The 17,940-nt window shown below is 35.9% G+C and overlaps 1 protein-coding gene across 4 annotated transcripts in view; it reads left to right on the top strand.

Moving 5' to 3' along the window:
* The first annotated feature begins 68 nt into the window (after positions 1-68).
* LOC145786729 (membrane-bound glycerophospholipid O-acyltransferase 1-like) overlaps positions 69-17,940 on the top strand; it is a 42,541-nt gene continuing 24,669 nt past the window's right edge. For all 4 annotated transcript variants that reach the window (XR_014291308.1, XR_014291307.1, XM_082598456.1 and 1 more), the window contains exons 1-3: positions 69-196; positions 2,461-2,606; positions 2,874-2,951. Coding sequence is in view for 2 of the 4 variants with exons in the window: in XM_082598455.1 (XP_082454581.1) it covers positions 125-196; positions 2,461-2,606; positions 2,874-2,951 (296 nt within the window). In the remaining 2 variants the exon portion in view is untranslated. The remainder of the gene's footprint in view (positions 197-2,460; positions 2,607-2,873; positions 2,952-17,940) is intronic.

Raw genomic sequence — 17,940 nt, 5'->3', positions numbered from 1 at the left:
GATATCAAACAACAAGTTGGGCTACCATGGTCTTAATATTGCATTTATGCTGTTTTGATTTCAATGATTAAGGTAAAAAATAATATGCAAATTGAATGTCTATAGTACTTGAATGTGAAGAAGCATGAATCTTATTTTGGAAGCAGTTTCTTGGATTTTGCATGTTGTCTTTGGTCAAACAATAGAGCCAGAACAGGTATTATTTGAACCTTGTAAACGCTTAATTCTAACCACTGCAGTTCAGTTTATTTTTTGTTTTGTTGGCGAAAAAGAAAGACACAAAAAGCAAAAACACAATAAACACAAATAATTCGCCCAACAAGGATGGCAGCGAAAGACCAAAAGGTCATCAAAGTCAGCTGCCACCCAAACATTTAAACAAAAATGCACATAAATCGCACATTGCACATAAATTTGTATCCTTAAAGTGTGTTCTTCTATTCACATTTTAAGTAGGCTATTGGTTTTATCTACAGGTTTAAGCATTGTTGTATGATTCACATCATAATAATGTACCAGACTTTTTAAAATGATTTAAGCTTCAATAGACAAGGGGGTTGATGATAACACTAGTGTTGACTGGTGAACTCATTTTATTGTTTTATTTTTTTTAAGCATTTTGAGCAGTTAGGCTACTAGTACTACAAATAATATATATATTATACATACAACTACAAGTGAATTTGTTCAGATAAGTTTTTGATTAAGTTTCTTTCAGTTGGCTGATTTATTGGCAATGGACAGGATCCACCACAGACTATGTGGGACTTCTTTGCTTGGGCATAATTTTAGCTTGAGTCATAATTTTAGCTTGGGCACTTAAAATAAAATCATTTACTGCAGTACCGGTAATAGCTACTGATTTGCGTGTGGTTAGTACAACAAGCTGTGTCCTCTGCTACTAAACGTCAACTGATTGATTGATTGAATCTTTATCCTCGGACTGGGAAAGCTTCTTGCAGAGATTGATCCTGGCAGTTCTGCATACTTGTAGAGGCTTTGAATCACTGATGCAGGCCCGGTCACCGAGATTGGCAGAGTGAAGTTTCTGATTGTTGAAGTCTTGTTGCCGGAGAACAATTCCATACATTAGATACCGCTGAATGGAGAGCAGTCCTTAGATTGCGTTGCTCAAGCGCACACCCCGAGAGTTGAACCAGCACCGCTTGATCTTGAAGCTTCTTCGTTCTAGAAGTCACGCGCAAACCAACTGAGCTATTGGGGCGGACAAAACTGATATTTTTAATCGAGATGCTCTAGACGCTGCGTAGATGCATCAGCAGTTTTCAGAACACATTGTGTTAAAGAAGAAGAACACATTGTGACTGACAGTCATTACATTTTAAGACTTGAAGTCACACGGAATCAGAACTTCGCAGTGGTTGCTGTCTGATTCTGCCAAATGTCTCATATACCGAAAAATGTTTCAACAGAATGCACCATCGGTATTGCGACTGACAAGTTTCGATAATGGTTAGGGAGCATTCATAACTGACGTCAACCACTTTTTGGCCTTTTGTTTGTCTCTTTTCTGAGAGGTTTCTCTTAAGCTTCATGATGAACCACGATGCCGTAAAGCAACTAGATAGATTATATATGTCACCACCGTTCCGAATGGCTAAACTTATGCTACCGTCACCCACTTGGGTCATCGTCCACATGGTCTCGCCCTAGTGTGTTTTGCCCAGTTGGGCTTGCCCAGATTTCGTGTACCACCCCATGCCAGGGGTCCCAAGTAGCCTACTATCATTTATTAAATTTAACATACCGGTATAATAAATTCACTGCAAACTTACAAAAAAAAATAGTTTCCTAAGAGCTCCCTTTAATCTCAGGTCATTTGGATGTGGTACGTTACCATGGCTACCTGGAAACGTGACTTGATTTATCATATTTTACAATGTTTCTAAGATTTCCTTGATCGTGCTTCCAGTCTGACTCAAGTTTTTATTTAAATAATATTTTCTTTTCCTCCACTGCCCTCCAGTTAACAACGAGTCATAACATGTTTGGCAATGAAAACTAAGAAAATTTTAATTTTTAGAAAATTTCCATCTGGTGGTTAGCCATTTAACATCAAGCAGTTGCTTGTAAACATTGTTGACATTTGTGTTTTCATTTTGAAATGTTCCAATTCTTTAAAAAATAACTCTTATCATTCACAATAAGTGGTGACCGGTTAGGGAGTTGTAAATAATGTGCAGTATATACTTTTGTAACAAAACAGTTATCAGCAACATCATTGACATAGTAGGGTATTTTAATAAAGTGGAGAACTTTTAACTTTGAGCAGAGTATAATGCCTTTTTTTTTGCATTATTCTTAGCATTTTCAATGTGTTATACTGTTAACTATTAACAATTTCCACTGCATACTTCCAGGTATCTTGACGTCAAGAATTTTTACCTCTGGACTTTGTTTTCATCAAATTTGCAAATATTGTTTATTTTATCATTATAGCTTTCATTCTTTGTGGGAATGTACATTTCCTTGGCTGGAGCATACTTCTTTAAAAACAAGTTGCAATGTTCGAATGTGTCTATTGACATTCAACTTTATCTGCTTGGTGGTGCTGGAATCTGGCTATACTATTTTATATGGGGATGGTATGTATTTTCAATTCTTCAATACTTTACAACATTTAATGATTTAAGAATACTAATAGGAAAATAATCAATAATCATATACTGTATATATTTATCATACATTACCTTGGCTGAATTAATCTGGAGACAGCAAGGTAAAACGAGAATTCTTCAAACTTCCGTGTCATGTGACTTTCTCATTGTGTGTTCAGCAAATGTTGCATTTTGTGAACAGTGCAGAGACAAAAAATTGTAACTTGTGAATCATGTTGCATTGTTTTTGTTCAGGTTTGTCTTCCTCCCGATCGTGGAAGTGGTCATATGCTATGCAGCAATGCGCATGTTACCTGTACAATCGTCTACTAGGTAAATTGAACAGACGCATATATATATAAGTATATATACAGGGCTGCGATTTTTTCTTTTTTGTCGAACGACCAAAAATTCTACGCTTGTTTGTCGAATAGTAATATGACGTCACAAGAGTCAGATTATAAGCGTTTGGCCACGAGTTACCGCACAAGTTGTGTGGTATCAGAGTCACTTACTTTAAGTTTTTAATCGCACGCTGGTTGAGTGATTCCATCTACGACGGCAAAAACATTGCCGTCGCCAAATCAACACACCTTAGATTGCTGCGACAATTGCCGTATGCTTTAATGTTTAATCAAACGAAATTTTATGCGCTTCTTCATCGCGTGTCACACGGCGGTAGCCCAGAACATCACGCAAGCTATTTTATGTGATGACAATGCTCTTGTGAACTGTAAAAAGTTTGCCACTTTATGAATACTGGCTTAATTGTTACGCAAATGTTATTCTTTCATCGAATGCTTATTGTTTACCGGTGTCTTTGCGAATATAAATCATCGTGAAAGAAAATACAGTTAAAAAGTGGAATTTACCTGCTATAGATTATCAAACAGAAGGAAAAGTTAGTGTGGTATTTTGCAAAATTTGTAAAGAATTTTATGACGGAAACAAATCGGAATTAGAAAAGCTACGGGGTCAAGTTAAAAAAGTAATACGAAATTAGATAAACGGTTCTTCGGCAGAAAAGAAAAATAATGCTTCTGATCATATGGCATTGCGCGTTCATGAACGGGCAGTTTTGCGTCTTCAAGTATTCCAGTGACGATGCGACAGCTTCATCCTCCCATACAGCGTCTTATGATTCCGATTCTGACAGCTAGTTCTTTATCAAACAGACTCGTGTTTGCTCGCAGTATCCCAGTTGTGCCGAAATTATGTTAGTGTAAACGTAAATCGAGGCAATCATCTCGCAGTGAGATATTAATTTGTCACCGGTACTTGGTTGAACAATTAACATTATTTTATGATAATTCAAAGTCGCTAGATGTCGAATTAATGTAAAACAAACGTAAATTTATTCTTGGGCATTGTTACGCAGGCAGCAAAATTCGTTATTTTTGCATTGACTTCACGTCTGTAAACGTTGAATCAATGTAAAAATGATGATTTTTGCTGTCTGGGTACGCAATGTAACCCGCCAGGAAAATTAAATAGATTTGTGCGGACTCGAATGTTGAATCAACCCAAAATTAACTTACTTTTCCCCCTGAGTTATTTAACGTAACAGCGTGCGTATCGCTACTTTTGGTACAGTACATCACTACAAATCAAACAGTGCGGTCGTGACTCGTGATAGACTACTCTAGTATATTTTTCGATTCAACGTCTGCAGACGTTGAATCAATGTAAAAACGACGGGTTTTGCCAGCTGGGTTGTGTGCTTTTGTGAATGCAAAATCGCCCATTACGTAATCACAGAAAACCTTTTAGTGGATGGAAGTCAAGTTGCAACCGTGTTTATCTGTCTGCTATTTCTTATACACATTGCAAAACATTTCTGCAAGCTTGAAACAAGTGCATAAGTAAGACATAAATACAAACTTGCAAACACGTTGACAATTAAAGTAGCCTACTTCGGTTATTTTATCTATAAAAGAAACCCGTTGTGTCGAATAGCACAAAACGTGTGTGGCGAAATGTTTGATGCCAGGCGTTGGAACTTCGATCAAAGCATTCTCCCGCAGTGTTCAAAATGGCGGCGCTGACGCCTTGGGAGTTTCTCGTGTGAAGCGTCACATTTAGACCTTGCTTTGAAGTACCTGGCGCAAGAAAGTTTACGTAAGTCAGCACTCTTATGATTGCATCACGTGATGCCCCCCCCCCCCGATTGTTCCTCGACCTGACGACGTTTAGTTCTCTCTCAGTTTTTTTTTGCCTTTTTATTTTCCTTTTTTTTTTCGTTTTTTTTTTCGTAAGGCACGGCGTTTGTCGAATAGTGATGGCGCGTGTCGAGTGACCTCGTCACCGAAAAAGGCAAAAATCGCAGCCCTGTATATATATAAATCAAATGTAGTTATTACTATCTGAAGCCTTTACAAATTGTTTCACCTAACGGATCATCAGAAGGGCAGTTCCATCGTGACGGACGTACCATTCAGAGAGTTATAGCAGTCTATAATTGTTGATGAAATGGAAATCTAGGCAATTCTACTACATAGCATGAAAGGGTACCCCACCACTATGAAATCACCCCAAAAATTATTTCCTAGCTGCTTTCTGTAAAATAGATACAGCTCGTTTATCATGCGTGACGGACGTATGCAGAGAAACAAGAAATCATAAGTACCTTTCGTAAGATACGAAACGCTCTGAATTGTACACGGGTAACTGCAATTTTTTAACTTGATTAGTTTAATGAATGAATAAACTAACTCACAAAAGTTGTTGCACAAATTTATTGTATGAATTGAATACACTATGCCCCAGAATGTAACGTGACGGACGTACAAAATTTTCGTGACGGACGTACGACTCTGAATTTTAAGCAAGAAAGGTGCAAGAAGTCTACTATAAAGAAGTGAAAAATCGCATAGGCCTACATAGTTCTAAAGTTAATGGATGGGCTATAATTGCCAATATGTTTTAATTGAGACTATATACAAGTAATTACAAGTATAGTGGAAAACTGAGCTCTTTCGTCCAATATTAAAATGAACTAATTTTTATATAAATGGTTTATTTTTCATTCCCAGTAGAATCACTTGTGTTGTTGCTGTAGTGCCGTACAGGCATACACACATAGTTATAGAAAACAGCTTAATTTGAATTTTGGCAGTGAATATCAATTGTTATCAGCGCAGTAATTTCCAATTATTGTGACTGATGTAGGGGAAGGGAAGGTAATTTGATACGGAAGGTAATTTGATACACCACCCCTACAGAAATATACAAAAAATATTAGTCAAAAATATTGTTATTAGGTGGACGATCTGTGAAAATAATGCCTACAAAATTGCACCATGCAGCTAATTCGTGCTTTTGTGGCATAAAATAGTAAAAGTGTGTTTTTTGAGTTTTTTCGTAAATTTTTTAACTCACGATTATTTCCATCTGGAAAATTAAAGAAAAGTTCCTGAAAGATGAAACCAAACTCATTTGACAGTACATTGATAAGGCTTCAAGAGCATGTCACGTTTTGTCTGCAATGTGCATCCAAGCATACAAAAATCAAAATTTTATAACTTTTTTTGAAAAAGGTAAATTGATACATGCGGGGAAGGTAAATTGATACAGCACATTAAATTCTTTTTTGTGACTGTAATAAATGTTGTCATTGATCTAGTTGATTTAAATAAGTTGTTCTTTATTAACTAGACCTGCTACTTTGGGAAACAACTATTATAAGCTTTTGTAGGCTTACACGCTATCTGCTGTCAAAAAACGAGAACAGCGTAAGGCACGCCTCTTGAATAAGAACTCCAGCCAATCATTCTTCCCATGTCCATCCCGCTGCAGAAGCTTCGCTGCACAAATAGGCCTCAACAGTCATCCTTGCACCCAAGCACGCCAACCACATATTATATTTTCATTATTGCTTTGCTGTCAAAAGGGATTTTTGTGTTAGTTTTACTGTATCAAATTACCTTCCCGGTGTATCAATTTACCTTCCATGGAAGGTAAATTGATACATTTGAGTGACGTTTTTAAAATTTCAATTAAAAAAAAAGTAACAAAAATAAAAAAGTGAAAATGTTTTTAAAAAGTGTGTAAGGGATCAGACTTTCATTTCAACTTGAAATCAATAGTTTGTGTCACGTAATTTTCAGTTAACAGGCAAAAATGTTAAAAGTGTATCAAATTACCTTCCCTTCCCCTACATTGTACAAGTGTTAAAATTCAGATGGTAGCCAATACCGGTATACAATAGATCCACATAACAAGCGTATCTACATGCACATACAAGATTACAATGCTACAAAACACAGTGCTCATTTCCATAGTACGCTGAATACTGCAGTAAGAAAACTTTAACACATTTTCAGAAAAATTAGTGAAGCCCAGACGGAATCCCAGTTAAAGCACAGGCTAAATAACATATCATGTGCGTGCAGTTGTGCATAGAAAAACTAACAGTTTAACAACCATAAACAAACAAAAAAACAAACAATAATGATACAAAATGAATCCTACTAAAGAATTTTCAAAAGAACTAGTTTGCAGTTTAGTCAACGTCTCTAAACTTCAAACCCCTTTAAATTTAAATTGTCTACGGTATCCAACCACCTCAGGTTGATTCAATTTCTTTGCAACTTTTTCGTCAGTGTAAACAATTTTGTCCTCAGGTGAGGCCATCGCCACACACTGCCACTTGTGGGCATCACCTAAATTTCGTAGTTTGTGCCGACTACTTGTTGAACTTCACCAGGGTAAAATTCACTAAGATCATATTCAACAAGTACCCAATCACTTTTTTGATAGCAAACACTTTCTTCTGCTTCGTTTATGTCTTCATTAGATTCTCCTTAGTTGGAAGGTATAATAACAAATAGGTATATAAGTTTGTGCAACAACTTTTGTGAGTTAGTTGATTCATTCATTAAACTAATCAGGTTAAAAAATTGTAGTTACCTGTGTACAATTCAGAGCATTTTGCATCTTACGAAAGGTATCATACTTATTATTTCTTGTTTCTCTGCATACGTCTGTCATGCATGATAAACGAGCTGTATCTATTTTAAAGGAAGCAGCCAGGAAATAATTTTTGGGGTGATTTTATAGTGGTAGGTACCCTTTCTTGCTATGTAGTAGAATTGCCTAGATTTCTATTTTATCAACAATTATAGACTGTTATAACTCTCTGAATGGTACGTCCGTCACAATGGAACTGCCCAAAAATAACTAAGATTTGTGATACCGTACCTGGTATAATAACTTTTTAAATCAGTGACAGCATGAATATAGGGACAACATAAGCATGATCCCTGCATTAAGCACCACAAAATGACTAAGTTAAAGTTAGTTAAACAGTATAAAAACCTGTGATGGACGTACGTGACGGACGTACATGATGGAAATTCCATTACAGTGTACATCCGTCACGCATTTTTACTTAGTTAAACAAAAAATTTTAGAAAACCATTTGGGTTGTAGGTTGGTATTTAGGAACTAAAAGAAGAAATGAAGTTTCAAAATTTTAATTCATCTGATAATTTTTTTAAATAAAATAAAGGAAAAAATTTGTGACGGACGTACAGGACCCCCAGGTCGAAGTCCTACATGCTATAAGTCCAACATTACATCTTGTTAAAAAAAATTTTTTTTTAGAGATCAATCTTACACTCATTTCTGATTGTACAACTGCAGTATTGACAAAGTTTCTTGAAATATCAATCAGAAGCTTCACAATTCAGTATATGAGTATTTTTCATGATATTTTTGACATTTGAAGTAATGTTCGCTTACTGAGGCATAACTTCCAACCATTTTGGGTGGGGGCCAAATATTTTTATTTTCTGAAAACTAGAAAGAATAAGCTTTCCAATGATACCATTTTTATTGTTATCAAATAAAAAATATGTTTTGATGGGTTGGTTGTCCTTATCATGGAACTGCCCAGAAGGTCTGCAAAAAACATGTAAACAGTAAAGAATCGATAATTCTGAAAAGATATTAAATATTACAACTGTAAATTAATCTGCCAAAAAAAATCTCTAAACCTGTACTTCCTGAGGAGATATTAAATATTACAACTGTAATTTAATCTGCAAAAAAACCTCTAAACCTAAATTCCTGAAAAGATATTAAATATTATAACCGTAATCCAATCTGTAGAAAAAAACTCCAGAATTACTAAGGACAGCCTCCATCCGCCACGATAAAGTTTCAATCAATTTGTCCCAATGGAAACCAAGCAACAATGATGGCAACATCTATGACATCACAAAGAAGCAAAATGCTTGTTATGATCGGCGAATCCTGTAGTAATCTGAACAGAATGAACAAAAATTGTTTTTAAACCTGTAAAAATTAAATGAGTTTTACAACCTGTAAAAATCAAATGAAATTCCATTTTTTCAAAATTATAACCTGTAAAAATCAAATGAAATTCCATTTTTTCAAAATTATAACCTGTAAAAATCCCAAGGAATTGTGATGATGTAACCTGTAGTGTCCTGAACAAATGAAATAAAATCTGTTTATAAACCTGTAAAAATTAAATGAGATTTATAGCCTGTAAAAATCAAATGAAATTTTAAAAACCTGTGAAAATCAAAAGGAATTTATTTTATTTTGAAGTACTTGAGTTTAAATTTGTTTCTATGACGACATTTGCCGACCAGTTCCGAACGCTTGTTCAAAAGGTGGCCACTATCAGCCTTCAGAATGGCCAGCTTTTCAGCCAAACATAGGCCACAATTGTTACGACCACCACCACTATAAGGCCGAGCACAGCTGTGGATGGACCAAGTTATTTTAGGATCAACACCCTTGTCCTTAAGGTCCCAAACTGCCTTAGATAGTTCGGTACTGTTTCGTTTAGACCTATCCATGAAGGTACATTTATGGTTGGAAAAACGTTTTTTAAAAGTAGTTTCGCAACAACCAATGTAATTAAGAACCTTCGGGCTGTTATCAATGGTAGCTTTGTAAACAATGGCCTTCTGCAAGCATTGCCCATTCAAAGGACATTCTGGCCTCACCCTACAATTGCAACCAGGCTGCGATGGTATATTATCAGCCTGCAATATTGCTTTATTGTGGGAGGATATGACGCTTGCAACATTCGGAGTACAACTGTAGCTCAGCTTAATAGTATTACGGTTGAATATTTTGTGCAATCTATGATGGGGCGGAAAGTGTATGGAAACAAGTTTGAAAAATTCCTTACCAATATTGCTATCAACCTGCAAGCTGAAAGGAGGGTTAAACCATAAAATTTTCCGGCTCCTTTTCCTAGATGTTCGTAAGTTATTAGCAGGGTTGTAGCAAACTCTCTCCGCAAAACCACTTTTCAAAAGGGCATCGTTATAAACAGATGCAGTCTTATCAAATTCATTTTGGCCAAATGATGTGGCGGACAATCGCTTTGAAATCATAGTCGGGATTTGTCTCTTAATGTTGGGTGGGTGATTGGACTGGGCATGGATGTAAATTGGATCATTATTGGGTTTTCTATAAGGCCAGAATTTACCAGATAGCAAATTCAAAGTGACGTCAAGAAAATCAGTTTCAATTAGACCAGTATCCACAGTAATATTTAAGCCATGTAGTTTAAATAATTGAATGACATTCTTTCTCAAACGATCAATCTTAGGGCCGGATAAATTACGCAAAATAGCCAGACCATCATCACGATATAAGCCAAGCATGTCTCTGTCAACAATAGCAGAAAGTTCGTTCAAAAGAAACAAGCCGACCAACTCACAAATCTCAGCACCATCAAATGAGCCCATTGTAACGTCAAACAAACCATCTTTCTTAGCCCAAGTTTCACCACCATCAAAAAGCAACGATTTCCTAGCATGGAAAATTGTTTGTATGATACAATCGTCCAAATCCATAAATGGTTTGGCAAACTCAATTGCTTTACACAAAAGTTCCTCCGTAATGGATGGATAAAAATCAACAATGTCAAATTTCATAAAGGTGCATTGACGTTTAGATGGAATAGCCTTAAACCAGGATAACACAGAGTCTGTGTTTTTCCATTGATTCAGTCGTGATGCATTACGAATGGTTACGTTAATAGAGTCCAAGTATTGTTTACTTATACGGCCAATCTGGGACTTGGAAGGGTTAATCAACCTGCATTTAGGGTTCGATGTAAAATTTGGTTTATGATCTTTTAGCGTAATAAACGCTGGGTTGCTTGATACTTTTTCAACCCGATCATCAACCTTTAACGCCTTGGCAATCTTTTTAGCCTCAGTATTGATCGTGTCACTGATAGCAGGATTCACCTTTTTGTATTTTGCCGATACATTATCATTAAGCAATTTTTTATAATCCTGGGTTTTAACTTTGTATAAGTTAGTAGTTTTATCTGCTGATATCAACAGATCCGTAGAGTTAATAATATTCTTAATGTCATTAGTTAGTTTTCCCTGAAAAGAATTGTAAATGGGTTTGAACTTAATATTACGAACCATCTCGTATAAACCATTCTCAAATGGTATCAAAGCACCATGCTTTGCCTTTTTGCTTGGCATTGAGCACTTTTTGTAGTATTAATAGTTTTCATTGTTTTAATATTGCTCCTAGCACTGATCTAGTTGAGCACTTTCGTTTGATGCTACTATCCAGTTATTATGAATTTGGAAAAGATTAACTACGGTTATTCTTTAAAAAACATTGCTATTCCAAGTAAAGATCGATATTTGAAGACGATGTTAGGTAAGATTGAAAATTTTATTAAACGTTTACGTTGGAAGGCCTATTTTTTCGATCTTAACCAGCAGGATGTTTCTCAGTCTGAGCATTTTAATAACTTTGGCTTTACGACTGAGAGAACACCTCCACAGCATGGTGCTTTGATACCATTTGAGAATGGTTTATACGAGATGGTTCGTAATATTAAGTTCAAACCCATTTACAATTCTTTTCAGAGAAAACTAACTAATGACATTAAGAATATTATTAACTCTACGGATCTGTTGATATCAGCAGATAAAACTACTAACTTATACAAAGTTAAAACCCAGGATTATAAAAAATTGCTTAATGATAATGTATCGGCAAAATACAAAAAGGTGAATCCTGCTATCAGTGACACGATCAATACTGAGGCTAAAAAGATTGCCAAGGCGTTAAAGGTTGATGATCGGGTTGAAAAAGTGTCAAGCAACCCAGCGTTTATTACGCTAAAAGATCATAAACCAAATTTTACATCGAACCCTAAATGCAGGTTGATTAACCCTTCCAAGTCCCAGATTGGCCGTATAAGTAAACAATACTTGGACTCTATTAACGTAACCATTCGTAATGCATCACGACTGAATCAATGGAAAAACACAGACTCTGTGTTATCCTGGTTTAAGGCTATTCCATCTAAACGTCAATGCACCTTTATGAAATTTGACATTGTTGATTTTTATCCATCCATTACGGAGGAACTTTTGTGTAAAGCAATTGAGTTTGCCAAACCATTTATGGATTTGGACGATTGTATCATACAAACAATTTTCCATGCTAGGAAATCGTTGCTTTTTGATGGTGGTGAAACTTGGGCTAAGAAAGATGGTTTGTTTGACGTTACAATGGGCTCATTTGATGGTGCTGAGATTTGTGAGTTGGTCGGCTTGTTTCTTTTGAACGAACTTTCTGCTATTGTTGACAGAGACATGCTTGGCTTATATCGTGATGATGGTCTGGCTATTTTGCGTAATTTATCCAGCCCTAAGATTGATCGTTTGAGAAAGAATGTCATTCAATTATTTAAACTACATGGCTTAAATATTACTGTGGATACTGGTCTAATTGAAACTGATTTTCTTGACGTCACTTTGAATTTGCTATCTGGTAAATTCTGGCCTTATAGAAAACCCAATAATGATCCAATTTACATCCATGCCCAGTCCAATCACCCACCCAACATTAAGAGACAAATCCCGACTATGATTTCAAAGCGATTGTCCGCCACATCATTTGGCCAAAATGAATTTGATAAGACTGCATCTGTTTATAACGATGCCCTTTTGAAAAGTGGTTTTGCGGAGAGAGTTTGCTACAACCCTGCTAATAACTTACGAACATCTAGGAAAAGGAGCCGGAAAATTTTATGGTTTAACCCTCCTTTCAGCTTGCAGGTTGATAGCAATATTGGTAAGGAATTTTTCAAACTTGTTTCCATACACTTTCCACCCCATCATAGATTGCACAAAATATTCAACCGTAATACTATTAAGCTGAGCTACAGTTGTACTCCGAATGTTGCAAGCGTCATATCCTCCCACAATAAAGCAATATTGCAGGCTGATAATATACCATCGCAGCCTGGTTGCAATTGTAGGGTGAGGCCAGAATGTCCTTTGAATGGGCAATGCTTGCAGAAGGCCATTGTTTACAAAGCTACCATTGATAACAGCCCGAAGGTTCTTAATTCCATTGGTTGTTGCGAAACTACTTTTAAAAAACGTTTTTCCAACCATAAATGTACCTTCATGGATAGGTCTAAACGAAACAGTACCGAACTATCTAAGGCAGTTTGGGACCTTAAGGACAAGGGTGTTGATCCTAAAATAACTTGGTCCATCCACAGCTGTGCTCGGCCTTATAGTGGTGGTGGTCGTAACAATTGTGGCCTATGTTTGGCTGAAAAGCTGGCCATTCTGAAGGCTGATAGTGGCCACCTTTTGAACAAGCGTTCGGAACTGGTCGGCAAATGTCGTCATAGAAACAAATTTAAACTCAAGTACTTCAAAATAAAATAAATTCCTTTTGATTTTCACAGGTTTTTAAAATTTCATTTGATTTTTACAGGCTATAAATCTCATTTAATTTTTACAGATTTATAAACGGATTTTATTTCATTTGTTCAGGACACTACAGGTTACATCATCACAATTCCTTGGGATTTTTACAGGTTATAATTTTGAAAAAATGGAATTTCATTTGATTTTTACAGGTTGTAAAACTCATTTAATTTTTACAGGTTTAAAAACAATTTTTGTTCATTCTGTTCAGATTACTACAGGATTCGCCGATCATAACAAGCATTTTGCTTCTTTGTGATGTCATAGATGTTGCCATCATTGTTGCTTGGTTTCCATTGGGACAAATTGATTGAAACTTTATCGTGGCGGATGGAGGCTGTCCTTAGTAATTCTGGAGTTTTTTTCTACAGATTGGATTACGGTTATAATATTTAATATCTTTTCAGGAATTCAGGTTTAGAGGTTTTTTTGCAGATTAAATTACAGTTGTAATATTTAATATCTCCTCAGGAAGTACAGGTTTAGAGATTTTTTTTGGCAGATTAATTTACAGTTGTAATATTTAATATCTTTTCAGAATTATCGATTCTTTACTGTTTACATGTTTTTTGCAGACCTTCTGATGATCCGTTAGGTGAAACAATTTGTAAAGGCTTCAGATAGTAATAACTACATTTGATTTAATTCGCTCTGCTTTGCCTTTTTGCTTGGCATTGAGCACTTTTTGTAGTATTAATAGTTTTCATTGTTTTTTTATGTATAAGTATATATATATATATATATATATATAAGTCAAATATAGTTATTACTATATGAAGCCTTTACATATTGTTTCACCTAACGGATCATCAGAAGGTCTGAAAAAACATGCAAACAGCAATGAATCGATAATTCTAAAAAGATATTAAATATAACAACTGTAATTTAATCTGCCAAAAAAATCTCTAAACCTGTAATTCCTGAGAAGATATTAAATATTACAACTGTAATTTAATCTGCAAAAAAACCCTCTAAACCTGAATTCCTGAAAACATATTAAATATTATAACTGTAATCCAATCTGCAGAAAAAAAACCCTCAAATTACTGACGGCTACCTCCATCCGTTACGACAAAGTTTCAATCAATTTGTCCAAATGGAAACCAAGCAACATGATGGCAACATCTATGACATCACAAAGAAGCAAAATGCATTTGTGATGATCAGCGCAACCTGTAGTAACCTGAACAAAATTAATGAAAATTGTTTTTAAACCTGTAAAAATTAAATGAGATTTATAACCTGTAAAAATCAAATGAAATTTAATTTTTTCAAAATTATAACCTGTGAAAATCCCAAGGAATTGTGATGATGTAACCTGTAGTGACCTGAACAAATGAAATAAAATCTGTTTTTAAACCTGTAAAAATTAAATGAGATTTATAGCCTGTAAAAATCAAATGAAATTTTTTTAAAAAAAACCTGTAAAAATCAAAAGGAATTTATTTTATTTTGAAGTACTTGAGTTTAAATTTGTTTCTATGACGACATTTGCCGACCAGTTCAGAACGCTTGTTCAAAAGGTAGCCACTATCAGCCTTCAGAATGGCCAGCTTTTCAGCCAAACATAGGCCACAATTGTTACGACCACCTCCACTATAATGCCGAGCACAGCTGTGGATGGACCAAGTTATTTTAGGATCAACACCCTTGTCCTTAAGGTCCCAAACTGCCTTAGATAGTTTGGTGCTGTTTCGTTTAGACCTGTCCATGAAGGAACATTTATGGTTGGAAAAACGTTTTTTAAAAGTAGTTTCACAACAACCAATGTAATTAAGAACCTTCGGGCCGTTATCAATGGTGGCTTTGTAAACAACAGCCATCTGCAAGCATTGCCCATTCAAAGGACAATCTGGCTTTACCCTACAATTGCAACCAGGCTGCGATGGTTCATTATCAGCCTGCAATATTGCTTTATTGTGGGAGGATATAATACTTGCAACATTCGGAGTACAACTGTAGCTCAGCTTAATAGTATTACGGTTGAATATTTTGTGCAATCTATGATGGGGCGGAAAGTGTATGGAAACAAGTTTGAAAAATTCCTTACCAATATTGCTATCAACCTGCAAGCTGTAAGGAGGATTAAACCATAAAATTTTTCGACTCCTTTTCCTAGATGTTTGCAAGTTATTAGCAGGGTTGTAGCAACTCTCTCCGCAAAACCACTTTTCAAAAGAGCATCATTATAAACAGATGCGGTCTTATCAAATTCATTTTGGCCAAATGATGTGGCGGACAATCGCTTTGCAATCATAGTCGGGATTTGTCTCTTAATATTGGGTGGGTGATTAGACTGGGCAAGTGGGCATGGATGTAAATTGGATCATTATTGGGTTTTCATTAAGGCCAGAATTTACCAGATAGCAAATTCAAAGTGACGTCAAGAAAATCAGTTTCAATTAGTCCAGTATCCATAGTAATATTTAAGCCATGTTGTTTAAATACTTGAATAACATTTTTCCTCAAACGATCAACTTTAGGGCCGGATAAATTACGCAAAAAAATTGTCGTAACGGATGGAGGTAGCCGTCAGTAATTCTGAGGGTTTTTTTCTGCAGATTGGATTACAGTTATAATATTTAATATCTTTTCAGGAATTCAGGTTTAGAGGTTTTTTTTGCAGATTAAATAACAGTTGTAATATTTAATATCTTCTCAGGAATTACAGGTTTAGAGATTTTTTTGGCAGATTAAATTACAGTTGTAATATTTAATATCTTTTCAGAATTATCGATTCATTGCTGTTTGCATGTTTTTTCAGACCTTCTGATGATCCGTTAGGTGAAACAATTTGTAAAGGCTTCGGATAGTAATAACTATATTTGATTTAATTTGCTCTGCTTTGTCTTATTGCTTAGCATTGAGCACTTTTTGTAGTATTAATAGTTTTCATTGTTTTATATATTATATATATTATAAGTGGCGGCTCGTGGCGTTTGGTGATGGGGGTGCTGCAAATTTAGATGGCAAGTATGTCATCATAATGTGACACGAACAGACGAGCGCCAAAGGCGCGAGCTTCCTAGGGAGGTCTGGGGGCATGCCCCCCCAGAAAATTTTGCACTTTTATCTGCTCTAAAATGCCATTCCTGGTGTTTTCAGGACAAAAAATAAAAATTTTGAGCAGTTGAAAATGTGGACTTTTAGAAATTTGAAATAAACCAATTGCTTTTTCTTACAAATTGGTGCAAAATAGAAAATCTGAAGTAATAGATGAGAACATTTTGCTCATAATATGAATATCAGTCAATCATTTTATTTTTTGTCATTGACGCGTCCGAGACCAAAAAGATACTACTAACTACAATAGTCGATATAGGCCTACCAGCACGTTAATGAATGGGAAAAGGTGGCAAAACTTTGAAAGGTTTAAAACGTGCCTGAATAGAAAATCATGTAGTAGGCTATGTTCAGTCAGCACGGCCACAAAACCCAAAAAAAACAAACAGTAAAAAATAAAACATAAACAAGCACAAATGTAGTAATGAATGACATCCTAATGAAAAGTGTTGTGGATTGAATTTGTCAGTTCCAATATTGATGTGGATGAGCACTGAGCAGTAATCATAATAATAATAAGATGGAGAAAGAAAACCGAACATAAAAGAAACCCATCCTCAGGCAAAAGCCCGTTTCGATGTGGCCCAGGAGAGCAGATGTTGAGCTCTTTCTATGGTCAAACTGCACACCACACAGTAGCCTACGACGATTGAGGTTTGAGATCCAGTTTAACCCTATTTCCTGTGGGGGGGGTCGGTGGGGACTTGGTACTTTTCAAAGCAATACCATTAAAGAACTGCGCGATTCACAGCTTTGAAATTTCTTGACTTTTCCTAAAAATTATTCAAGTATTTATTCCACTTTAAATGACGTTGCTATTGTCTATAGTTTTAAAGATATTACATGATTTTCATAACATACTCTGATATTTTAGCAAGCTACTAGCTAGCCCTTTTGTTTTCAAATGATACGGATTAATAGGATTACTGAGCGCCGCAGTGCGTGGTTTGCGACGCAGATATGTCATGAGTTGGCTTTGTTGTAAAGCAGGGGTGTGCAACGTACGGCCCGCGGGCCAAATGTGGCCCGCGAAGAAAAATTGTGCGGCCCGCAAAGATGTGGCAATTTTGAATTGTGTGCGGCCCGCGAAACGTGTTTATAATTTAGTTTAGTCTGGTACGTGCGAGCAATTCATTATAGAGTGGATTATTGTACATTTCGCACCTTCTGTTAACTATTTTAGAGATCTCCCACTGGCCACCGCTCATCCGATTGTATTTAATTATTTGGAACGTCAGTAGATCAGGGGCACAGAATTGCACAGAGAATAGCTCAAACTATAAAACCGTATTCTGACAGTAATTTTGTGAAGCAGCGTCTTATCTATGTCGCAGAAGAAATGTGCTCTAAAATGAAGAGTGCGTTCAAGAAAATGGTGGACGATAGCGAGGCGTAGGCTATCGATGATCTTGCTTGTGATATTAGTGACACTCTCACTCTCAATAAGGTGAAGAACTTTGTTTCATGGAGCTTTGCGATCGATGAAAGTAGGCTACGGACCAGAAGGA

The sequence above is a fragment of the Aplidium turbinatum genome, chromosome 17 (genome assembly GCF_918807975.1).
Source record: "Aplidium turbinatum chromosome 17, kaAplTurb1.1, whole genome shotgun sequence".
NCBI classification, from domain to species: Eukaryota; Metazoa; Chordata; class Ascidiacea; order Aplousobranchia; family Polyclinidae; genus Aplidium; species Aplidium turbinatum.
Note: the sequence above shows the minus strand (reverse complement) of the source record. Positions and strands in the feature narration are given on the sequence as shown.